Raw genomic sequence first — 27,534 nt, 5'->3', positions numbered from 1 at the left:
GCAATATTAATTTATTCTCTCTATAAATGAAGAAATAGCATTGTAATGTATAATGCTGGAATCTGATTAACAAAACAAATGCTACTAGAGCTTCTAGAAAAGGCAAAGGCCAGACAATGCTACTCTGGGCATCACCCAAGTATTACGTGATACTGAAGGTGATCCTAATTATACTAGGCACCTCATACCTTTGACCCTTTTCCTCTCTCTCTTGTTCCTGAAGAAGGAAAATTTCTTTTTCTTAAGAAAAAATAGTCACTTCACTAATCCTAGCTTCTCTAAATTTTTCTCTAACTTTTCTAAATGTTTTGCACTTAAAATTTTTACTTCAATGAAGAGAAATGTTACATTTTGACATAATTACCATTAGTTTCTCTGCTGGCAAAATGCCAATTTGCTTGTCTGCTATATGTAAGACATTTCCAAGTTTCCACCCTTCCTTTTAAAGAAAACAGAAGGGGAAGAGCAGCCAGAAGAAAGTCTACCATGTCAGCTGATCCTATAAGAAATAAAATTAATATTCTCCTAACAGAAATGATTTTCTTCTGAGCCTGAGATAAATTACATGTCTCACCATATGTTAAGATGGTCCTTTCAATAATGATAGATTTGATGAAGTTTCCTAGATTGTCTCTCAATTCAATCCTTTCTCATTCCCTTCAGCTTCTGCTGGAGGCAAAGCTTAAAGAGGCATAAGTCAGCATAGTATCAACAAATTATATAACTTCTACACCCTAGGGATTTAGCCCCTTCCACTCCAATGTTAACACCAAAAAAAGAAGTGTGTATTCTTTAGCAGTTTCTTTGATCTGTGTAGAACCATGCAGAACTACCCTGACGCATTGCTGAGTCTTGATGCTGATAACCTCATGGGCAAAGAACTCTGATATATCTCTTCTTCTAAAAAAATATAGTTAATTATATTATGTACACAACTAGCCCCGTATCAGATAAAACTGATTCAACTGAATGAGTGGGAAAAAAAGACAAAAAAAGAAAGGTTCATACAGGTTTCTTCAGAATACGTAAAAATATTGGCATGCAATTATTTTTACTACAAACTCAGCCATGCATTTATAGAATAAGAATAATACAAGAATAGTCTAACTATTCTTCTAAAGAATTAGAATTACTAAATACCTGAGCAGTTTCCCAGGTACCAGCTTAGGCTGTGCATCACATCCCTTTAATAGCTTGACTTTTAATCAATAAAATACAGAAAAGAAGAATATACTTGCTGTGAAGATAGAAAAAAAAAAATCCATTTATCCACATACACAATTGTTTGCTATAGCATATATTTATTCTACATAAGAGTGATCACAAATGATCATTTAAATCAATATTTCTCAGTCAAAAGCCATCCCAAAAGAAATCTGTCAACTATCTCTAAAATTTGCAGGTTGTTTTAAATGCTTATTTCAATCACGTAAATCACATTTCATGTGTTTCTCTATGCTTAAGTATCAAAGCACAGAACTTTGAAATCCTAATTCAATGTAAGAATTTCAAAGTTTTGGGAGCAAAAGCCCCTGCTTTGAAAGCAGACTATGGGGAAAAGCAACTATTAGAAGAATATTCATTTAGGATTAAGTTAGTAGGCTTCCCAAAAACTATATGTGCCTGATGGGAAGAAAGAAAGCCAACAAAAGGTATTCCATAAATGCAATTTACCACACAAATGTAATAGACGGATTATTGCCTAACTTTATCACCTCCACAACAAAAATAAAATAATAAATAAAAGGATTGGCTACTTTTTTTCCAAAATTAATTCTGAAATGTGGGTTCTGAAACAAATATCTGCTTTCTTGCAAAGTATTTGTCATAACAAAGTAGTGCACATAGAGAGCAAGCAGGCTAAGTTTAACTGCACCAGATCTGTCTGAACCCCAAACTAAGAGTAGGCCCCAAAATATGCTGATGTTAGAACACTCTGAATTGAATTATGAAATTACAGAGGCAAACAGGATACAAAAACTAGACAAATTCATAGATGTTTGAGAGTAATTACAGGGAAGAAAATCATAATTTTCTAGAAAACTTCAAAATTCTTTTAAAATATCATTGTCTGTATATTGTTTTAAAGTTTAAAACACAATTTACACCTAATAATGCAAGGACGTGGAAAAAATAATTAAGATTTCAAGAAAGAAAAACAGCCAACGATTGCTTAAAATACATAAAAATGGGAAAAATTCCTGTTGGAAGATACAGAATCTCCCATAGGAGCTTCTAAAGTCAAACACGGCCCGCTTTTAAACTTAAACTGCCTTTCAGCCAACTACTTCACTACATTATACTGGTTAAATAACTATAGTGCAAAGGAGAAAGAAATGTAAAAGTACATTGAGATGAAGAAATATAATACTTTGAGACACATTCCAGACAAGGAAAATTTTGTGGTTTTGAAGGTGAAGCAGCAATTTCATATATGCTTGCATATATGATAAGCAATTTTAAGTAAAAATAGCCAATAATTGTGAATACTACTCAAAAGAAGTGAATTTAGATTAAATGGTTATATTAATCATGTCAATAGCAGATCTTCTTGAACAGTAGCCATTGTAAAGACTTTTTAACCTGAATAAAAAATATTAACCAGGGCACTGCGTTAACTGTTACCACTTTGTTTTGCCAAAGGTACAAGGACTTATTTCCATAATTCTTCACAGTCATTCTTTCTTAGGTACAAATATGCCATATACACATATGAGGAATGTACACCACTGCTGATTCTAAAATATTACATGAACTTGGGCTGCCTGACAGATCTTATGCATTACACACAAAATGCACACAATGGTTGACAGTGTACAGCCTAAATGATCAGATCTATCATGGCTAAGTTTTCCCCATGATAATGAAACTTCTGCATCTTCCTGAAAGAGAAATCCACAGGCAGTCCATTTTGCATTTTCTTTCTTCTCCACCTCTGAGAGGGAGAACAAAACAGCAGCAGAACTCCTGGCTTGTGAATAATGGTGGTAGATACAATGTTCCTGAAGTCAACAATATCCTTCCTACTCTTATCTCTCTTCAGTATCAGTGGGACCATCATATATACACTGTCTTCCTGCTCTCTTAAAAGCTTACTGTTTTCTAAGTTGGAGAGAAGAAAACACACTGTTCTGAAGGACATCTAAGGCTAAGTGTTAAGAAATGTCAGCCTGCATCTGCAAGGGAGCATTCACTACATTCCCTGATAATAATCCCCTCTCTAAATCCCTTTAGAAACTGTTATTTTACAGCTGTGAGCCATGCTCCATAAAAATTTCAGAGAAGGTAGCAAAAAAAGAAGGGCATTCTCATTAGTTTTTCAGCATCTATATCATACTCCTCATTGGGTATTTGGCTTTCACAAGGTGCATATCCAATGATATTATATATATATATCCAAAGATATTATCTTACCGAACCTGCAATTAAACATAATCACTGAGTCCTCAGACCAGACTCTAGAACTAAAAGCAGGTGCACAGTAATACCAAATTTGCATTGACAGGAAGATGCAACATCAATCCATCAGATAAAAACTCAGTGATGGAATTTTCACTCTGTCCTTCTTTCCCTAAATTCCTTTTTCAAATGCACATCACTGAGCCATAAATGCTTTCATTATTCCTAAAAAATGTTTCAAAATTTGACACAAAAATGTTACCTTATTTTCTGTTTTTATTGGAAGGAAAACTGACGCTTAATAGCGTGAAATTCATGGAAGTAAATGATTAGAAACTGACTTTGGATTATATTCCCTATGGAACAATCTCACATGAGAAGTAATGCTAGCTGTACTACCTGGGATATTCAAAACTCATCTGAATAAAATGCTGTGGTCTCCTGCACAGAGCAATCTTTTTTTACCAATGCAGTATAAAACGTACTCAAATGCCACATTTCATGACTTGTTCATGACCATATCATGCCACATACTGAAGCCTCAATTACCAGGTAATCTAAGTATCTTATTTGAATATGTGAGTACATCACTAATGCACCATCGAATCAGGTATGTCTCTAAGTTAATTTTGTTCTTAGATTGGCTTACTGAAAGAAGTGGTTTAGACAAAAATTATAATGTACTTTAGTATGGAAAAAAGTTCTAGAAAAACTATTGTGAATTGTAATTGCCTACTGTTTTCAATTTTGTAATGAGTTAACAACATCATGAAGACACTTTAGTCACAGCGACACTTAATATTATCAATCTTGTATTCGTTGAATTATTTAAATTCTAAAAGATGATCTCCATGTTTTGGATTTATTTCTACTGTTATTGCACAGAAAACAAGAAGGAATTAAATGACAATACATTCATTAATCTGAAGAGTTTTCACATAAATTGCTAAAAGTTAGGGCTTTCAGTACTGAGGCAGAAGAGAGAAAGGAACAAGAAAACCAAAGATTTGAGTTAGTTTAAAATAACTGGTACTCTAAATCCACAAAGTGCATGTAAGGAATTATATTTTTGACAGGTCCTCCCAGATTTATTTCAAGAAGATTTTTACTATCTTTCAAAACAATATATGACAACACAGCTGCAACCTCAGATATAATCCAAGAGCATCTGCATCATTTCGTCTGATCATTCTCAAATCCCTCCATATAATGACTCTTGAAATTATTAACCTAATTTTTGTTTCCAAGGAAAATTCTACATCTTAACATGCTCAGTGTTGTGTGCAAATTCATGAGAGAATGGTTTGCAACAAGAATTATGAAAGGAGTCATTCAAATATGGTAACTTACACACACTATTAGCAAAATTTTTGAACATTTCAACTATGGCACTTTCATTTGCTCTAGCTAGTCAGAGAAAATATCAATTCCAATTGCAGTTTCCTTCCTACCCTTGAAAGAAAATAAACTTATTTTGAAAACAAATATATGGCAGCCTACACCCATTTGGCAACAAGATGGTGAGAGACATCTTATCTACTACTTCTCAAATACATCTACATTATTAAAGTTATGCAACTCATACAAAACCTCATTTACTATAAATCATTTTAAATACCATGGTTATTGCCTGAATTTCTAGAAAGAACTCATTCAATTAATTAGTAACAAGAGTTCACTCAATTTTAGCAGGAAAAATATTTAGAATAAATGCAAGAGAAATAATTCATGCTTAACAATAGTACTTTGCATTGACCCAAGAAAAACGTTTCAGACCTTATCATAAAAGAAATTTCTCATAAATTTTTCATACTTTTTATATTACTTCCTTGTTTCACTTAGCCTCCAGCAGTCAATAGACCATAGACTTTATACATAGTCTGCTCTAATTCATCACAAACCATTGGTTCCCTTGAAAAAAAAGAAAGATGACTAGGGAAACAAAATCAAAATCTGCTTTTAAGATAAGATAAATCTGGGCTTTCTCAAGTTGAAAATAAAAAGACATCTTTCACCATCAGGAGAAATAGAATTAGTTTGACTCAAAGAAATGAGTTCTCTATTCAAATAGATGCTCCATGTACTCACCTCATTATCTCTTCCAATGACACAATGCCTAAAAATTGTACCATGAGTAAAAATACAAACCTCCCATTCCCAGCACTATCATAACCTATTTCAAGAAAAAATGCATTGCTTTTCTTTATTCACGCTCTTAGGCACCTCTATGACTTGACATTCCTAAGTCTAAGCCTATTTTCCAGGTCATCAGCATGACCTTTGTGCAAAGCTTTACAGCCACAGTTGTTTATAGCTAGATGGCATTATGCCCACTTGGAAAATTGTACTGTCCATCCCTTTTGTTACCAATATGGTACACAAAGCCTTCTGGTCTCCTAAGAAGCTCTAGACACTTTCAAGTTTTATAGAGACACGTTCATGTGTGTTAACCATAGAAGACATTTTTGAGCATCCAGCATTCTATCCAGATGGTATCCAAGGCAATGCCAAAGGCCTCTCAGTGGTTCAGAAAGCCAAAAATTCTTACAAGCTACCAAGCATAGCAGGCCATTCTGGTCACAGAAAACAGGCCCTTCCCTTGTCAGGTCAGTGTATTTCCTTACAGTAGAAGCTCTTCTTTTCATTTTTGCAGTTTTTCTCGTACATAATTTTGTTTTTCATAACCCAAGACTCATTAAAGCCCAGACAGTTATCAAAAGCCATACTAAAACAGATGGTTCTTTTTAAAATTCATTTTCCAAGCAGATTAAAAAATAGTACTTACAAGTTATTTTCCTGATTTTAACAGCAGATTTGCAGGAGAGTTTTATTAAAAGAAATCCAAGTATTGCATTTTGTATTAATTATTAAGCACTTTTGTTTTGAATCCACAGAAGTAATGAAAAGAGGCAGAAGGTACAAAAAGCATGAGAACGCAGAACTACCATATTTCTTTTGCTGCTTCCCCATGCAGGACTGCAGATGGCCTCTGTGACACCTGGCATCAGCAGGGTCTTGATTTCAGTTTGTTTTGTCCTCTTCTTTTTTCCTGGCCAGAGCCTTCCCAGAGTAGATCCTCTTTTTCTTTTGCCAGCAGCCTGACCCTGCCATGCTAAGCACAACCTTTCTGTGCAGTCCTTCAGGCTATTCTATACACTAAATTAATAAATATAAACTGGATTAATTATTCTTACAGTCCAGTCTGGCACATTAGATTGAATGTCATAATTATCCTGAAGGAATAAAGCGTTGAGCTTTACGTAACACGTTCGTTAAATATAGTGAACTAATTAAAGTATGTTAATTAGGTAACAGATAAAAAGAACTTTGTATTTGGTAGAGACTGGTCACTGTTAATACCCTGTATTGTGTTAATACCTTGGCTGTATTTTTATGCTTAATGAGCAAAAGGAAAAGCTGATTATTCAAAAATCAGAACACAAAAAAAACACCTACATGTATCATGTGTTGGAAAAACAGCCTCAGGTGACAGAGGAAATACATACCAAAGGAACTGGTATTCTAACAAAGAAAGTGTCATTTCAAAGTCCATAAACACTGTGCTGTTACTGAGAATTTTACATATCCGGGTTCTAGAAAACAACACTTATTTGTGGATGTTGTCAATAAAATTGCAAACCTGATTTTATTTGCACAGTTTATCTGATCTCCCTGTACTACAAAAACATTTTTTCCAGATTTGTTTTTCTTTGTTGTTGTTGTTGTTTTGTTTGTTTTTTTACTTTATGAAAAATGAGATCAAAACCTTCATATCATACACATTCTGGTTATTAAAGCTGAGAGGCAACAAATTGTTAATTAAACTTCTAGACATATAGTGCAAATGTTGGTGGGAAATATATATACATATGCCTGGCAACGAGAACAAGGCTCACACAATGCTCTACATGCAATTAAAACTCCGAGCTTGCACTATTTATTTTCATTCCATATCTTAACTCCTTCTCTTTCTTTCATAGAATTTGAAAGGGAATGATCAAACTTATGAAACATTTTGTTGTACTGAACTTGGGGGGAAAAAATCCTGCTAGTAATTCCAATAAAACAAAGATTTATATTTCATCAGGAGACAACTGGAATAATTACAGTAGCAAAGGAGAGAGATGTTGGATTTAGTGAACTACTCAGGACAAAACAAACTACTTAATTTCTTTGTGAAGTTCAGTGACATACATTTTGGATCCAAACTGGCAGCCACCTAGACCTACAAGCCTCTCTTTTTGTGTTCTACATTAGATTTCCATTTGTGGCTAAAACTCAGCTGCTATATATCTTGGACTAAACAACGCAAGTTTCTGACCAGAGACTAAACCCTCAGTTCAGGTGCTGCTCTTGCCTATTAGGTGCCCGCTCACCTTTGCAGTGTTCTCTGAAAAACACAGTCTACACATCCATTAGCACCTAAAATACAGGAGTGGTCATTGCTTCACTTTCTAGCAATACTGTAACACCATCTACCCTGTTTCACCCACACTAATATGGGAGATAAACTTCTGTCCAAAAAGATTCAAGGATTTAATCCTGCACCTGTAGAAAAAGTTCCCAACTGACAAGGGGAGAGAGCACTGTTTCAGAGTTGTGACACACTTGTGAGATGACAGGAACATCCTTCTAAAAAACTAAGAGAAATCAAAGCTACACCTTGCTGTGGACCCCAGTTTGTATTAACTACTGAACCACTAATAAAAGGCAGGCCATGGGCATCATCGTCACTCTCCCCACAGGAGATTTGCAGGGCACTGGGAGGAGGCCAGGGGTTGGGCACCCTGATGAGGAACCTAAACATACCCTCAGGCTGAGAACCAACACCCACACCAATCTGTGGAATCTGCACCTAGAAATGGAGCTTTAAAGCTTCACAAATACCAAAAAAACTTAGAAGTTTCTGTCAACTGTCTAATAATCAGAGACTCTGTTTTGGGTGAGTCAGTATATCTGAACACTGTGTCAGACACAGACCTAGAAGCAGCAGCTGCACGCACTAATCAGCAGACCATTAGCAGAGGCACAGTACCATACCATCAAGGTGAAACTGTCCCCAGTTCTGGCATTTGCTTAGCTACATGTAGCCAGAAACACTTGAGTCACACATGCAAATTTTGCCCTAATACCTTTTCTCACACCAAAAGGGTGGCAGTCAAGCAGGGCCAGAAGAAAACTACTGGATCCAACTCAATCTCACAACAGACTGCAAGATTCACAAACAGTATTATCCCTAATGCTCACTGCTTAAGTGTAAGCTCATTAACACCAATTTCTGAGCTCTCGGTAGCAGGGGCTTTCACCTCTTGCAAGCAATGACCTTCCTGAGAAAATTTAGTCTCAAGTAAACTTACCTCAAGAACATACCACACCACCACTCAGAACAAACAGCTAATTAAAGAGGACTACACATTATGTGTGCAGGGCAGAACATACTAATATAAGTTACATTTACAAGATTCACCTCTGTTGTATAAAGTTTCCTAGCTAAAAACTAACAGCCTAAGGAAACAGTTTATTTTGTTTACGGTTTGTCCTCCAGAAGAATGCATGGAGTTGGAATTGAAGAGTTTTTGCCAGCATGCAACATTTCCTGTAACCTATTTCTGTAACAAATATACATAGCTTCAGATGCTCTAACATCAATACATGCCTACTGGATGAGTATTTCCCTTGGCACGTGCATCCTTTCCAGTTTTTTGTCTATGCATTTCAGACAACTCCTTTATTCCTGAAAATTGTTACCTGCAAAGGTTTTATTACAGAGGATTCAAATTATGCAATTTTGCAAACAAGAGCACCAATGTAATGCAAAGGGTAGAACAAATGCAGAACTTGTTGCAGTCCTAATCTTCCAGTGAAAGAACAGACAATTCCTTGTTAGATTTCTGATCACAGAACTGCAGAATACCCTAAGTTGGAATAGAATAGTGAGGATCATTGAGGAACATTTATTGAACTCCAGCAGCCTGATGCCAAGACCACAGCCCTGGGCAGCCTGGTGAAGAATCTTTTCCTAACACCCAACCTGACACAGCTCCATGCTGCTCCCTCGTATCTTGTCAACATCACTAGAGAGCAGAGCCCAGTGTTGCCCCTTTGCTCCCTGTGAGAACCTACAGGCAATAATAGTTTTATGCCCTTATGTTTTTGCACCCAAAACTGCACACAGTGCTGGAGGTGAGGCCACACCACACAGAGCAAAGTGGGACAATCCCTTCCCTCAGCAGACTAGCAGAGCTGCATGTGATTAATCCCAGGTTTTACCAATGACTGTGTTGTAACAGCTAATTGTTCTTAAATTTCCTAAAGGTATTTCATAATTTACCCTACAGGCCAGCCTTATTTCTTAAAAATTACCTTCTGAATTTGGCTCAAAGTGCTTGGGCAGGTGTAAAGGAGTATACTCAAATGCTCCATAACTGTCTTGATTTCATGAAACCATTGAACAATGTTCAACAATGGAGTTCATTTTATAGAGGAAAAGATAATGAACATCCATGGTTTAAGGAGAGATAATAAGAAATAAGTACAATCTAAACTGAAGGTTGAAGAGAATGATTTAGAATGGTTTAAGCAAGCACAGCTCAAAACAAAATGAATTGTAAAATTCTGGTTAAATTTAATCAAGAACTTTTGACAAATGAAAAAACAAAACAAAACAAAAACAAAAAACTAAAAAGTCAACTTTCTAGACACCTAGAAGCACTGAACTGAATAAAATACAACGTAACAGCTTACTGTTGCTGAGTACAATTACTAAAAACAATAAAGAAACTGCCTTCATTGTCAGGAAGTAAATATCCTCACTAATCTTATCAGCTTACCTGATAATGGCTCACAGATAAATTAGCTTTTAATTTTAAGGTTTAAGAACATTTCTGGCCTAAAGGAATCAAGTAGGGAGACTCAGACAAATAATAATCAAGCATACATTTCTTTGTTCACTCCTCAGCAGAATTTAACTGCATAGAGAGAGAAAAAACTTCCTTGATGGGTGAAGTAGTTTAGAAAAACAATTCAATCTTGTCAGTAAGATATGAAAAAAAAAAAAAAAAAAAAAAAAAAAAAAAAAAAAAAAAGCTGCAAGGACTTCCATAGGACCAGTAACAATTCAACAAAACTAAACCAAGAAGTAGTTTTGAACAGTCATAATTAAACATAAAAACCAGGGGATAAAGTTACATATTCTGAACATTTTCAAATGTCATTAAAAATTAATAAGCATTAAGCTAACTTTAAAAAAAAAAAAAAAAAAAAAAAAAATCTCCATCTTTATACTTTGTCATCTAAATTTTATACCAATGTACTGGAGAAAATGCCAAAATCTCTGTTACAAGTGCATCAGAGCAATTACTATTGCAATTCTTCTATCCAAAAGTTACAACTGTGATATTTATAACACTGAGTCTAAATATAGGTAAGCCTCCAAACAAAAATGCATTATTCAGATTATAAGCATCTTTCACTACACTTTTTGTCATTTTATTCTAGTAACAGTTGCTCTATTTTCAGAAATTTTATATCATTCAGTCTTAACAAGTTTTTTCCAGAGGGAGGAAGACTATTAAATCCTTTTTCCAATCATAACTAGTTGGAGGGTTGGCCCCTTAAGTGAACATAATCCTTCAGCAAGTGGAATAATTTTTCTTTTAAAGCTCCAGTATTTATGCTAGGAAAATGACCAAATCATCATTACCTAAAAAATGAAAATCCAACTATGAACATGGTAAGCATGTAAAGTGTACATATGCATCAAATTGGAAATGCTGCGTCTTCCTTGCATTTCCAAAGGAAAAAAAAAAAAACAAAAAACAAACAAACAAACAAACAAACAAAAAACCATTCCAATTCCACTCAGGTATTATGCTGTAAGACTTTAGGATTTCAGTGAAGTCTCAATTACTGTAGTAACTGGATGAAGTTCCATGACAATTAATTAGAAAAATTAACAAGAAACAAATCTCACCTCTCACGTAATCCATTATGCAACCCTTTCAATACATTATGCAATATCACAAAACCTCCGTAATGCAACCATAACTCCATCTTTTGCATGGTACCATACAGGCCCACTAGCAAGTCCCAATGTGTTTCTCTGGTGTGGATCAGTTATTCACCTTGGAAGAGGGAGATATCTCTTCAAGTGCTCTCACAGCTGTTGAAGAGAAACTGCCAATAGATCACTGACACCTTAAAGGTACACTCTGAGGTAAAAAGCAATTGCAATACAGAATGGCAGAATTGCAGGGGCTGGAAGGGACCTCAAGAGATCACTGAGTCCAACTCCCCTGCTAAAGCAGATTCTCCTCATAATATTTTTGTTGCCCATATTAAAACATTCCCAAAATAATACATTTTTAAAACATTAGAACAAATAATAGCAGCAATTCCAAGATTGCTTAAGCAATATGATTTCCTTATTAACCATAAAGAGTAAGATCTGTGAAATACTCAAGATTACACTGAATTTTAAGTCTGTCCTATTGATACATTGTGGCTATAGCAATCCATGAGATGCTCCCAAACAAATGGGTGCTCCAAAGTGTACCTCTTCATCTAGAAAGTAGTAAATGAGAAAAGAATGGTTTTTGTTGGTGGTGTTTTTCATTAACATGGAAACCAGTCAGCATAATGCACCCCATTAGATGGATCACAAAGAAAATACAGTTTGAGAACAAACTCAGTGCTGAAGGGGATGAAAGGTTAAAAGGTACCTAGAGAAACAAGTATCATTAAGCACTTCACTAACCAAAAGTAAAGCAGACTTTCCCACAAGCATCTTGCCTCTCTGAGTTCTTCACTTTTGTACTATGCCCTAGGCAAAGGAGATATACTTAAAACAAAACCAATACAAATATTATTTGAGTTTGTGAGAAAGTTCAACAATGTTAACCTTTTTTTGCAGTTAGATTTTTAGATATTTTCCTACACAGAGATCTATTCTCATAGGTTAGTATAACACCATAAGTACACTGAATTTAACAGAAGCAAGTACCAGATTCTGCACCTGATACAGGGCAACCCTGGATATATGCACAAACTAGGGGACAAGAGACAGCAGAGCAGCCCTGCAGAAAGGGATATGGGAGTTCTGGTTGATGATAAGATGAATGTGAGTCAGTTGTGCGTTCTGGCAGCTGGATTCTCAGCTTTGAATGAATCCTGAATTGACCATCAGTCAGCTCTATCACACTTAATACATCTCACATCTGCAGTAATGCAGTCTTGGTTTAGATAGCTGAAAGTACACATAGCTGAAGCAGCACAAAACCCAGTGATTAGGATTGTGAGTTTCTAAGTTAATTTCAGACTACTGCTGCTGTAGCTGTCAGCTGTCAGGGTTAGAAAACCAATATTGTATAAAACCACATGCACAACTGCACAGTGCTAATCAGCTCCTGATAGTGGGTCATAATGGACAAAGAATGAACCAAAAATGAAAAAAGAAACAAAAATGAAAATCATGATGATGTTAGCATGAGAAAACAGGATGCTATTACACATTTGCGTAAGCCATAGAAGTACTACAGAAATACTGATGGATGTGGGAGGAGGTAAGAGATCTCATTTCTTTTAATCTTGGGAATTTTCATTGCTTTCAATCAAGTTACAAGGCACTGTACTTTCCCAAATAAAATTTGGCTTACCGATCAGATAGACAAAAACTCTGTGGAAAAAATTATATATCTGAACATTTCTTTATACTTGATCAGATTCAAACCTTGGTTAAATTTTAGATATTCTTCAAGATTTTTATGATTTTTTTAAGCATAAACATCTAACCCTAAGGATTAACCCTTAGAATACAACTCAAGCTTGGTTTCTCAGCACAGTACAATCCAAAACCAATGAATTCCTCAATCCTGATACATAGGATATTTTTTAGATTTATTTCTTTGAAATGTTTCAACATAATATCTAGTCTTACCCAGTATTACAAGGAAGATGATTTTTAAGTATTTCTTTTCTACAAGTATTTGCATTCAGCTTTTATCATAGCTCTTCTGCATAGTTATAAATGCCACTTTTAAGAGTTTGCAGTGGTCTATGTTCAAAATCTGCTTTCATGTCTCTCCTTATTCATCAAAGCATATATGTGATACAATAGTCATTGATTTTGTGTCCATTTTTGTAATGGAGACCAAGAAAAATCATCACAGTGTTAGTAAAGTACACTTTAGTAAAATAGTAAAATAGTAAAATAGTAAAATAGTAAAATAGTAAAATAGTAAAATAGTAAAGAGACAGACTAGATGTCATTTAGGGCCCATCAGTTGGTTTAAACATGGCTAGTAGCCAAATGAATCAAGCAAGTAAAATCCAGTGTATTAGTCTGTTATTAATACAATTAAAATGAAAGTACTGGTCATCCTTCAGTGATTCTCCCTCTCTCAGCGACAGCCTTGTGCCCCTCTTTGAAGTTTATGACTGAATCTGTAAAAGAATGCACAACTACTTGCCCATTGTGAAAACGAAGTACTTTGCATGTCCTGCCAAGCTGCATCTTATAAATTGCTTGGCAACACACTTACAGTGAATGCTGAAACTGCTTGAAAGCAATCTAGATTAAAAAAAAAAAAAAAAAAATCTGTGACCACAGCCAAAGCAATTATATTAACAAAGCTCCGGGGATTCAGCAAAGGAAGGTGCTTTGGGGAAGACAGACATAAGTTCACAAGCCTGTAAAGACATTTAGATGACTCATTTGCTCACAAGGAAACATAACAGTATGGATGGAGCAGAATGAAGTTAAATTCCCTTAGCCACTGAATTCAGCAAGAGCACGGTCAGACAGACCTCTCTGGGCTGATGTTGCCCACTGCTGAAATAGGAAATATTTGATTAGTGCCACACATCTGCTTGGGATCTCTGAATTGCTAACGCCTTTCTCCAGAAATACTCACTTAAATTAAAAATATGTAACTATAATTTAACAGAAAGAAAATAAACACTTTGTCACTAAATAAATAAATAAATAAAAATTTTAAAAGGCAGTACATAGGCAACCACCATTTGTTTTGGATCAACTGCAACCTTAAGTGAGCTCATCTACAGATGACTAAGTAAACTGCCACTCTTGAGGCCAAACAGAACTATTATTCTTTCCAGAAAAACATCCAGTATATAACCTGTCACTGCCAACCTAACAATACCAAATGCTATTTTATGGGCCCAGGAAAGGAAAGCAAAATCAGAACTGCAGAAATCACAGGTCTTTCTTCTGGTATTCAGTCCCACTTTCTGGTAAGTAGCTGTTTAAAGTTTTCCTAAGCTGATGATTGCATCTGTTGAATTAGGATAATTGAGTTTAATTATCTAATTCCTTTTTAACCTATTTAAACCTATGGCCTTCACGGTATCCTACATGATTTAAAGTCTTGCACTTGAACTCTGCCCACTGTGAGAAAGTGATTCTCTTTTGTTTTTGACTTACTGATAACTTTATTGAGCACCCCAGATTCTGCTATAATTACATGGTTACAATTCTTTTGCTATTCATTTTATTTTTCACATCATCATATTCTGTCTTCTGAATTGCCTAATTTCCAGAACAGCTCTTAATCTATGTAGTTTCAAGAAGCCATTTCAGAAACTATTTCCCCACTAGTCAAGAAATGCTGACATGATTTCAAAGTATGATCCAGACTGTAAACTCCTGAAATTGAAAGCTCAGGCAAAACTCAGCCTCAGGATGCCTGCTTTATTTTTATCTTTTAAACAAAAATCTAGAAGGTAGGTGCTTTCTTGGTGTATCTACCAGATAACAAGATCAATACAAAATATCAATTTTGCTACACAAAGATGACTTCAAAATAGAAGAAATTTCCTCTACATAAGCCTTAAAATATGTTTGATACCTTCTATCAACTTTGTCACCAATATTATGAGGCATTAATACGGAAACCAAAAGTAAATGTATTTAGTCTTGGACACTGGAAACATTCAACTGAATATTTGCCACAAGGCAGTTATTTTTTAAAGATTCCCACTGAAATTAAATATACTTGTATACTTTTATATTTATGGAAATAAAACCACCATTTCTTAAAGCACAAGAAAATTCTGCTGGAAAAAAAATAAAAATCTAAATGTTAGCAGGAAGATAATGTTACATTGTGGATCAAATACAAAAATCTCTGAATCACTCCAAATAATTATAAATCAATGTTATTTTCTTACATAAAATGTTTCCAGCAGAAATAAACTCTATCCTGCTACTATGTACATTTCAAGTCATGGGATTTTGACTTGATACAGAAAACAGTTACATCAGCTCTGCTATATACTCTGATTTGTGCACTCACAGAAGCCCTCTGAGCTTTACACAGGATACACCAACCTTTATCTCAATGGTAGCCTTCAAGTACAGTATTGTTTTTAATGTCATAAAAGGGTTGGCTGGTAAATCTCTTCATAATAAACACTTGTAACAATTTGGTTTGTGATTAAAATGTTTTTCCCATCCTTTGCAGCTTACTTCCCTAGAGAATCCATTCCACCTCACTCAGACTCCTTGAGCTAGTGAGATGCATTGCTGAAGTTAGCAAGAAAAACAGCTTTACTGGTGATGTAAGATATGGTGTACTAGATTTGTAACAAGTGTACTGCATCATGTATTCAAATAGGGTCAATACTGGGGCTTTGGACAATGAAGAATATAAAGTGTAAGCCACAAAACCTTCAGAACTCTATTATCACCAAAGCCTAGTACCACAAGCATCAAGAAAATATTACAAACTCCTTCCGCTTCTGAAAGAGAACCAACTAAAACAGAACAAAGGACTGGTGAGAACAAGTGGCTAAGCTAACCATTCTGTTTTTAAACACTTCCAGTATGTAGGACAAAGTCTCTACCAAATATACATCTTGACCACTTGATTGATCTTCTGAGTCTTTCTTCTAGCATCCTACACTCTTAGGTAAAGTAAGCCCAGTAACTCTCTTGACTCACTGTTCTTAACTAAAGCTTGGGAAAAAAAAAAAAAAAAAAAAAAAAAAAAAGTTTTTCACCACAAGGTCTGTCAGTCCAGACAGGATGCTAGTCCATAAACTCAAGCTTTTAAGTTTAATGTTAGCTTTTTTTTTCCTTCTCAGAAGACAGACTGACTTTATTTGCAAAATGACATAGCACAGAAGGAGCAAGGAAGACATTTGGATAATGGACAAAATACAAGAACAAAATAATTTAAGCCATTTCTGGTCAGAATGATTTTTTGCTTACAAGCATCATATGAAGATCATTGCACAGCTGTTACTTTTTCTTCCAACAAAGCCCTGCTGAACAGCAACTGTTATTAAGGTCATTCATTTGTTTTCACCATGTTATTTTTGTAAGCTTTGCTGAAAAAATTGCAAAGTTCAAGCAGGAATTACCCATGTTAGACATTTGTCTGTTTCTCTGTTGTGAGGATGATTGTTATAAAATACCAACCTCAAAATGTCCAGTCTTCTGTGATAAGATACTTAAGCAATTTAAAAAGGAAAATGCTCTGCAAACTCTCTTTTTGGAAACTCTTGCATATCTATACTTTGGGTATGTGAGGAAAAGAGCTCTTGTGAGGCAAATCCCACATTCATCTACATTGATAACATGCACATATGAACACACATTAAGCAGCAGTCTCAATCTGCATTTCTTTCAGAGGAAAGCAAACTGAAATAGGCGCTTAAGGAGCACAGGTAATCAGAGCATTGTGACCGCTAATGGGAACGCAGTTCCTGGGGGAGAAACTGTCCCTAGGCAAACCTAGGTATAGTAGAGATTTGCAGTACCCAAAATCAACATTTTTCCTCCACAAACATACTTCTTGTTAATGCACACTCCTTGTTAATGTATGCACAGTCAAGTGCAACTTACAAGGCAGGTACATTTTCATTGCTTCTATCATTTTACCCCAAATTTGGCCAATGTAAAAGCACTGGAATGAAAAGTAAAAAGAATCATAACTCTCAAATGTTCAAATTGTGATTGGGAATTACAAGGTTTTGCACATTTCTTTCTTAAGGTTACTTCAATACGTCTTCTCCAAGCCAGAGGTTACAGTAAGTTTTAGTTGTTCTGAACAATACTGAATTGCATTTTAAAACCTCTCTGCTACTTTTACTTATGGCTGGGCAAAAAAAAAAAAAAAAAAAAAAAAAAAAAAAAAAAAAAAAAAAAAACATTGTATTCTTTGGCCAAAAGAAATCAGGCACAGTGGATATGAAGTCCAAAGCTTTTAGGCAAGATGAAGTGAAACTAATACAATCAAACTATGCAAACATTAGATAGCTGAAAATTATCACATCCCATCTGAAACAAAATCGTTTTCCTTAGAAGTTAATTTAATAGTCTTTAAACTTTTCTTTCAATGCCTCTTCAGAGCAAAGTCCTGTGAGTTACGTGGGGTTTCAGTGAATTAACAGAGAAAACAAGATGGATGAAAGTAGGAAAAAAATCTCTTATATGAAATTGGTGAGGATACACATGAAGGTCATTGTGCAAGTCAGTATTATTTTTGAGAACATGTTAACCTGTTCTGGATTCATCCAAATTCCTCTCAAAATGAGATCTGGAATTCACCTATGACTAGAATTTTCACAGGCAAGGATTCTCAGATGTGTCTGAATCTCAGCTTTATGAGTGCCTTTACTGTTTGCTGAGTTTAATTTCAAAAGCTAATTATAATATTGTGACAAAAACAAGTGGACACAGCTATGCATTTCACTGTAACACAACCATTAAGAAGAAAAACAGAACATGGAAGTTTCTTAAAAGAGATGCATAATGTGGTTACAACAAAGTTATGAACTGTTTGCACAGAAATTGATTAAGTTCTGAAGATATCTCACAATATGACAGATTAGGAGAGACTGTATTTGTATTAATGGTGATACTTTTGGAGTAGTTTGGAGAGTCTCCAAAAGCACAGACTAAGCTGAAGGGGCTAGATCAACATATCTCTTATTCTACAAGTTCAGTTAAAACATCAATCTATATATTATTCTTTCTCTTTGCTCAATAATGTACTGTTCTAGGACACTGATTCTATTCTGGTACTCCCATAAGTAGGTCACAAAAATGATTAAAAGCTTTTTCAGAAACAATGATATAGGTTATCCCAATTTTCATGAAATCAAAAAGGGAGGAGAACAATGTCCACTCCTCCACAGACACATTGAGATTATCACTTCTGCTGCAGTCTTCAGACTACAAAGCATAACAAGAGAGCATACCTCCTCCTTAGGAATTTTCAAAACATAAATTTATAATCATAACATTATTGCAACAATATGCTTGAGATACTGTTAGTGAAGTCTTACAAAAGACTGCTCCGCATACTCTGTAGATGATACTAAACTTGCTCACTTCCAATTTGCACAGAGATGGTAAAAAAAAAAAAAAAAAAAAAAAAAAAAGCCATTAATAACTGCAATAACAGTTCAACCCTTTTTCATGTGGCTATTTAGCAGTCCTTGGAACAACATATCTGTAAGCTGAGTCTTGAACCCAGGGTAAAGAACAAATCTCCACAGCAACTGAGCACCAAATACTTGCCATTCAGACCCCCACCTTCATTACTTAATTGCGTATCAAATGAAAAACACCAACCTCCTATGATCTGTGGAGTACATTATTTCTGGAGTTAGCTGAAAGTTCAAGATTCACTTTCATTTTATGACTGTCATGATTGGCTTTGTTTTATGACATAAGCAAATAAAATAATAAAACAAGAACAATGTCCTCAACTCCTCCAAGTTCAGCCTTGAGAAATAAATACATGTTTCTAAAGCTGAATTTAGATTTTACTTATTGTCACATGGGAATTTTGGCAATTTCCTCTAATTGGTTTTAGATCTCAGTTATGCTGATTAATTCCAAAGAGAAAGCTTTCATAGTTTTCTGTGTTTTCAGTACACATTTCTAAATAAATCAATAAAACTCTGCTTGTGAGGAAATATATTTTTCATCAGTTGAATTTTATCAGTATTAGGGTCGGATTTCTATTTGGCTCCTGGAAAACTGGCACAGGTACAGACAGATGTTGAAAACAAAATCCCCCCTCCAAAAAATACACTCCAGGACAAAACCTACCCATACTGATAGAATCTTTGGTCTGACTAGATGTAGGAAATAGACTGCAGGATCTCACTCTGAAGTTATCAACTTTCTTTCTGCTTTGTTTTACAATAGAAACTAAGCTTCACACAGTGAAATAAATCTTACTAGTCAGAAGCCAGCCTGATGTTTCACTCCACTTATATATATATATAACACATATATAGTTCTAGTTATAAATATATGAATACACGTATAGTTACATATATATATACATATAAGAACTTGAAAATTTTGTTCTTCCAAACACTGAGCATATCAATATCATGCAGTCTTTCTTTGCCTCCCCCCAATTTGTATTCTACAATCATAAATCCAATTATTCAAATTTATCAGTAGCATTTTCCTGAATCTGAAAACTAAAATAGTGAGCAGAACAATTCTGCAGTATTTTTATTCCCCTTTGGATTCAGTTCCTTGATTCTAAAAACAAAACGTGACAAATACAAGTCAGTACTAATAAAAAATCCAAAGCAGTTATAATCTGATACACAATCTCCCCACTTTCACCCCTTTTTCCTTTTGATTTTTACAACATTATTAAACATACTTAACAGCACACAACTACTGCTGAGTTTTCAGTGTCTCAGTGGGAGTGGATAGACATGAAATCACATTCTTGCTGATGGATCCTATATTTTTAAAATAAAACCCTGAAACACTTTCATCTGTTCAAAGAAGTTTACATGTACATAGGATCTTCCTCTCTGGAACTGTCACGGCATTTACTATTGAATTTAATTAAACAGTTTGACTGACTAATTATAGCTTAAGTATCTATTTTCCTTTTTTTGCCAGAATCTGATAGCAGGGTTTGTTTTTTTTCCATTTTTACATGAAGTGACTGCGAGTGCCTCTTGATAAAAAATAGCACAATTGCTAATGACTGATACCTGGAACAATTCCTCAGAACAATCTTTTGAATCTTTTGAATTCTTCAGATCACTTCTTAATCTATAGCATTTTGCAAGTTTACCAGAAAAGTTGAAAAGCAACCCCACCCTTTCCCCAAAAAGCAAGAAAAATGTACAACGCTTTTCTAGCATCTTTGAGCATAATAGCTACAAGGAGATCCCAGCAAAACTAGGCCTGGAAGCTCTTGCAGTCCCACCAATGCAGACAAATTGCCAGGCTCTGTAGAAATCCAACAGGACTGCATAAAATCTATGTTTATGTTTATTGTTTTGCAAAAAGAAACAAATAAATAATGTAACATTCGCATGATGCAATCACAAAACCATTGACAGTTAGGCAACCACCTTTTCAATATGCTCTCAATATGGTTATATAAAACATAATTGAAGATTCAGATAGGCTTACCTTATCAACATTTATAGTCTAGATTAACTGCTCCTACCTCCTCAATCTGCATATAATATAAATCAGAATTTCTAGAAAGACAAGAGTGAAACATTGTCACAGAATGATAGGATTGGTAAAGATCTCACAAGTTCTTCCTGTCCATCACTCAGCCCTAAGCAGGGATAACTGCATGTGCATCCTTCCTGGCTGATATCTGTCTAACTTGTTCTTACAGCTGAATGACAGAGATTCAGCAAATAATATCAGACAACTTGTAGCTGCAAATTCTGCATACAAGAAGTGTGTCTTTTTAAATTCTGACTAAGGAATGCCAGTTCTTTCCAATCTTATTTCATATTTTTAGGCTCATCGTGGCTCTTGTTGTACTCATCTAACTGCTCTACCATTGCTATTCTTTTCCCAAAGCACTACATGTAGTACTGTAGAAAGCAGTTAAGATCTTAGAAGTGCCAAACACTATCTCACACATCTTCAGACTTCATTTCTCCCTAAATATGCTAATATGACTATTTCTTTGCTGCAAGTTCTTACTGGTTGATTAAAAAGGAGATCTTGCAAATCCTGACACATCTTTCATATCTCAGCTGAACTGTAAGATCTACATGAAGTCAGCTTCTCAATGTCCCATAAATAACTACTTGTACAAAGTGAAAAGTCTCCAGTGAACACATCAGGGAAATTATCAGACAGGGAAGAATGAGAATTCACAGACCATTTTCTCACCAACTATATGAAGATATGACCTGATTTTCCCAGTGCTGTTCCTCCATTTCCTTTCCTGTACCACAACAAAATAATTTCCTCCTTATGTAACTTAATTAGCTCCCTCGTTTTTTCCATTCATCACCTCTCCAATTTTGCACAAATTTCTCTACATTCATTTTTACCCTTCTTTATTGCTCCAGTTCCTCCCACACAAGATACTTCTTCACACCTTTTATAGCAATTGCATCTATTCTCACTTTTATCTTGCCTATCCAAAGCAACAGCTTTGTAGAAGTAGGGTGGACTTCAATCATCTTCAAATATTCTACACTTATGTTTTGTTTCACGAGAATAACTTTTAAACTGAAAATTGTGTTCAATGCATTCAGCCCTCCACTGATTTGGTGGACATAAAAATGGCACCACTAGTATTAAGGGACTCCTAATGGCATGAATTCTTCAGAAGTTCACAGTGATTTACTTGGTTGTTATTTTTGTTGTTGTTTGTTTTGTTTTAAATACAGACCTAAAAATGTACGTTGCAGTATGTTACCAAAACGAAAGGAACATCCTATTTCCTCTTATCACATACATAAGTAATCGTTCAGGACAGTTTACAGTGGATTATGTTTCCTTCACCTGATTAAAACTTCTCATCCACTAAGGCTGTAAACATTACTTAAGAAGCACTAGAAGATGCCAATGGAAGTATTTTGGTTTAGAATTGATTCTGTATTCTTCTAAATGAAAAAGTAGAAAGGGGAGATGTAATTATTAGCAGACAAAATAGAAACGCATATTTAACAAGCAGAAATTGTGCGAAGAACTCAAAGCAGGTATAAACACCTTAAAGTAGAATTATTTCCACAGAGCTTTTCTTACTTTTGCACAAATGTATATCAGATTGCTAATCATCCTCAGGCAGTAACACAACAGCACATCATATGATTCCGATTTGTTGTTATGATTTTGTTGTTGTTTGTTAAATAAAGAAAAACGAAAAAGCACCTCTGATTGACGCTTCATTTTCTTCTAGCATCTTCCTGGAGAAAAGTTTATTTTTTTCCTTTTCATTCAGAACTTAGAAACAGGCAGAAGAAAGAAAAATACCCAAAGCCGCAACTCCATCCTAAATTTGTATTTACAATTGGGTTTAGAGGTTCTATTTTCAAAGGTGCCACTACCTCAGTACTCTTGTCATGAAAATGTAACACTGTCTCCATTACTTTCCAAAAGAACCACAACATACTATTAACTTGCCTCAACTGTTACTATAATGCTAAATTCTGGCGGAGAGAATTGGGAATTAGTCCTTGGATCAGACTGACATCCATTCTTGTAATGAGCAATACATTTCATCTGCAGCTCTCACAGGAGGTCCCACTCAGCATTAACAAAAGCAAAAGAATTTGGCCTTTTAATGTGTGTAGCTTCCCACACTCACCTGCTGCATTAAAAATAGTTGCTACCCAAGATCTTGTTGTACTATTCTCCCACATACGGAGACCTAAGAAGTCATAACAGTGTGTCATTTGCAGCAGTGATAAGAGTAGTGGAAATAAACAACATTTACCTACTACAAGCATAGTACACACACGTACTATGTGTATCTGTGGACGTATATCAACAATGCTTTAAGGTCTTAAACCTATCAGATTTAAAATTGAAAAATTAAAATAAAATTTAATTTTAAAAGACTCAAAGAGGAAAATGAGAATATGAACTTAGAAAGGAAGAGAAGGTTTGGTTTTAAATACATGGGTATTACCATTATCACTGTCTTCAGACAACACAGCAAAGCAATGTGCTATTTATAAACACAGATAACAAAAATCTGTTCACTTCATCTATACATGCTTGTATATGAGAAACAACAAACCTCTGTCAGATAACAACCTCATTTGAAAAGCCAGTTTTTATTTGCATAACAAGAGAGACCTTAACAAGAAGCAACAGAAACAAACATGCTAAACTCAGCTTTTTATATATAAATAAACCATCTTATGTGACTATTTGAAAGGCAATTTACATGTGTTGAATTGTACACATATGCAGACAACCAGCAATATCCACTCCTCTGACAAGAAATCAATAAACCTTTGAAGAGAAGATCAGCAAATTGTTTCTCCCATTCAAATTCAAAATATAATAATAATTCAAAACAAATTATGATTTCACAACAATCTTTCAGTTACTCACAGCTATTTTAAAGGACTCTGAATAATCACACTGAAAAAGTATACTTGATGGTTGATAAATGTAACATTAGGCATAAAGCATTTTGTTACCATATTAGTATATGTATTGAATGATAAAAACAGGACAGCATTTGTGTATTCAATAACAGTCTGAGGGAAAAAAAAAAAAAAAAAAAAAAAAAAAAAAAAAAAAAAAAAAAAAAAAAAAGCAAACCAAGAAGCCTTACTTCTAACAAAGTTACTGTAGACTACTAAGAAAGTGCAGAGGAAAAATTTTTACCGCTTTAGTCCTCAAAAGAACAGGGAACAATGTGTTTTATCCCTCTACAAATCGTGTTTGTCTGGGTTTTCAATTAGAAGCTTGTATAATAAAATCAGCAACAACATATGACTAACACTACAACAAAAATAGTCTCCACTTTGTGCAGACTGTGGGGTTTTGGGTGGGAAATTATATTGATGTTTCACAATTTCTGGGCACTATTAGAAGATAAAATTAATCGAGGACTGTGTCTTCTACTGTGAATAACAATTATAATGCATCCCACTTGACAGCTTCTCTCTCTTGCACACATGCACAAAATCAGTTAGACTCAGACCTTGAAGGAAACAGAAGTCTTTTAGCTAGGAGTCTCTTTTTCTTCATACTCTGTGGCCATCAGACTTAGATGAAGCTTGGGAACAGAACTGTACCTGTTCTGCAGCTTCGTGCCAGTTTCCATTTAATTCCAATCAAGATGAGGTTTGATTCCTAAAACAGAAGCACTCTCAAGGTACTGCTATGTCATATGCTGCTATGTCATCCAGGCTAGAAGCACTAAACTAGTACCAATTCACAAAATCACCAAGGTTGGAAAAGACCTCCAGGACCATCTAGTTCAGCTGCCCACCTCCTACCACCATTTTCCCACTAAACCACATCCCTTAGTACAATATTAAATACTTCTTGAACATTCCTGCTCCTTAAACTCTGTTCTGACCCCAGGCACAAGATTTCAACCATGCAAAGGCCATTCCTGCTTCACCATACGCAGGGTTAGAGACATCTGCCAGACTGAGGCTGCCAAATCACATTCTGATGCTTTACTGCTTGATGCACAGAAAATATGCCAGCAGGACAGAGAGATCACCAAGACTGAAGGAGTTTTGTCTTTACCATCACTGCTATGGGAGAAAAGCAAGGTTGCCATGTTGAACTGCAGAGGCCCTCTTGGAAACAGTGAGAGCAAGAGAGAAGGATTGAAAATGAATACATGCATCAACAAATACTATGTAAAGTAAAAAAGAGTCCCTTCTCCCCTTGACACCTGCACAACAGATGCTGAACTTGCCAGCTGTGATAAATGGGAGATGGGATCCAGGCCCTAAACCTAAAAAGCAGCACTGCCAGGGACCAACAGCTCTGCAGACAGAGAAGGAAGAGCTCTGCTGCTTAGGACTGCAGATGTCACCAGGGACAATTCTTGCCTAATAGGTACACATAAATGCTTTCTTCCATGGTCTCCCCAACAACAGCAGCAGCCTTTCTTCCTGCGCTTAGCCCTGGAAGAACAAATCTAAAACCAGACAGCATTAGGTAACCGTGTACACTGCCCCTCCCAAAAGAACTCCTCTTGTTCCCCAAGCATCTGGTACCATACAAACAGGTGTGATGCACATTCACAGACTGACTGCCTAGTAGCACACAGTAAGAGCTAGCCTGCTACTGACTGCAGGCTGTCACACTGGGATGAAACACAGAGGGCTAAATCTTTCACAGAGTCAGTGATCACAAACACTATAGGTGGAAACTGGACTGACACTGAATTGCATCTCAGAGAAAAGGAACTAGACAATTGGCCTATCAGTGAAAAATACAAGACCTTTTCCGACACCTGTGTCAGAAGCTGCAAGAGCAGCAAATGATGAGAATTAAAGCTATTACTCATTAAAGGTATCCAGAGAGCAAAAAGAAAAGCTTTCCCTGTCACAAGGAAAGAGGAGATGCTGGAGATAAGCTCACACTGTGTAGCAACCTGCCACCTGACTGCAAAATGGACCGTATCAACAGATGATGGGAACATACCCTACAAAAATAGGCTTTCCATGAGTGCCTCCTGTCAACCTGCAGCAGCTGAGACTTGGCTCTTTCAAGCTTTGTCAATGCTGTGCAGCTTGTCGTGCTAACACAGAACCATTTTGAGAGCCAGAGAATCCTCCGCAAACCAATGCAGTGTGTTCATGTGGATGTGTACGCATAGGCAGACACTTGTGTATGCACATGAGAGACTTCTCCCTGCCCCAGACAGTCTGATTTCCAGTATGAGGCAGGAACCTTCATTCACAAACTGAATCTCAGTAAGAATCCAAGATTGACATCCACACTGACACACTGCGTGTATCCGCAAACCTTATGCTTGGGGAAAGGCAAGCAGTAAAAAGGATCCCTACTGATTTAACAGGTACCCCACCAACTGATCCACATCCTACTTGGCTGGGAAACGGTGACCCCGTAGTTGTGCAAGCTGTTCTCAGAAGCAAAGGTGCGTCGCACACCCCCAGCCAATAACCCCACAGAGATGGAGCACCACAAGCACTGAGCACGAGAAACTGCAAAATCGCGGCACGGATAACAGATCAGGATCCGGTGGGAAACAGACCCTGACGTGCCAGGACTCGGGACCGCAGACACCTCTGCGGTCTGCAAGCGAAGGAGCACCAGGGACCTGCAGAGCCAGGGTCCCCGGAGCGCATTGCACAGGAGTTCGCTCCCCAGGGCTGCCGCACAGCCAGCGGGTGCCGGGGGAGGACAAGGGAGATCCTCATATAAAGATGCTGTAAGAGGCAAGGGGAAGCAGAGAGAAAGGGACCCGGGGGAGCTGGGATTGACACCGCACACGCACTCTCCATCGCCGCCGCCGCATCGCTCGACACAGGAGCGAGCCAACCTGCTTCCCTTCGCACAGAGAAGCCCGCTCCGAGCCGCGGCACAATCGGGCAGCAGGTTCCCCCCCGCCGCACCCCGCTTCCCAGCTGCCTCCCGCGGGGCGCGCCACATCTCCCGGAGACCGGGAGTCGCGTTGCGGCAGCCGTACCGTGGGCAGCAGCGGCTCCATCTGCGCCCCCTGGTCCTGGGTCTCCATGCGGCGGCGGCGGGGCCGCGGCAGCGCCCTCCCCGCCGCCCGCCCGCCCGCCGGCCGGCGCGGAGCCGAGCGCTGCGCTCCCCGAGCACCGTGGGAGTAGCCGGACTGCGCTAGGCTCCGCGATCCGCCGCGCTCCGCCGCGGATCAGGTGGCGCGGAGGCAGGAAGCGCGGTAGTCACATGGCTCCGCGCCCCGCCGGGCCCGGTGCGGGGGGAGGCAGGAGCCGGATCCACCTGCGGGATGTGGCCGGATCCTGCCGCCGCCCCCCCGTCGCCAGCTCTCGCCGCCGGCTCTCAGCGGAGTGGTGAACGCGGGCAGACCGCGCCGCAGCTGCAAAGCGATGCCCGGGCACGGCATCTCTCCTCCTGCTCACTGGTCCCAAGGGGAAAGGGAGGCGAGCGGTGGGACCTGACCATCCGTAGGCACCGTTGCGAACACTTTGACCCAGTTCGGGAGATCTCTGTTTCACTCTGGACTTCAGCCACAGTCCATCCAGGACCGTCACTTCAATGCAGAGTGGAGATTTTGCACCAAAACACATCTGGATGTGACAAGCATCCAAAAAGCACTGACAACAGTTCTCGGTCCTGCCAGGCTTTGACCTTGCACATGGATAGCACCTTTAAAACAGTGCTTTGTCCCATTCTTCATTAAAATTGCCCCCACTATCTCCTTTTACCTG

General features: G+C 37.0%; 1 protein-coding gene across 3 annotated transcripts in view; it reads right to left on the bottom strand.

Annotated features, from left to right (window-relative positions):
- The window catches only part of SLC4A10 (solute carrier family 4 member 10), a 144,251-nt gene extending 117,312 nt beyond the window's left edge, over positions 1-26,939 (bottom strand). The window contains exon 1 of one of the 3 annotated variants that reach the window (XR_011904285.1): positions 26,805-26,932. Coding sequence is in view for 2 of the 3 variants with exons in the window: in XM_072341458.1 (XP_072197559.1) it covers positions 26,805-26,852 (48 nt within the window). In the remaining variant the exon portion in view is untranslated. Of the gene's footprint in view, positions 1-26,804 lie in introns of all 3 variants that reach the window. The other 2 variants (XM_072341458.1, XM_072341460.1) reach the window with 2 other exon arrangements.
- Between the last annotated feature and the right edge of the window lie 595 nt (positions 26,940-27,534).

The sequence above is a fragment of the Excalfactoria chinensis genome, chromosome 7 (assembly GCF_039878825.1).
Source record: "Excalfactoria chinensis isolate bCotChi1 chromosome 7, bCotChi1.hap2, whole genome shotgun sequence".
Classification (NCBI taxonomy): domain Eukaryota; kingdom Metazoa; phylum Chordata; class Aves; order Galliformes; family Phasianidae; genus Excalfactoria; species Excalfactoria chinensis.
Note: the sequence above shows the minus strand (reverse complement) of the source record. Positions and strands in the feature narration are given on the sequence as shown.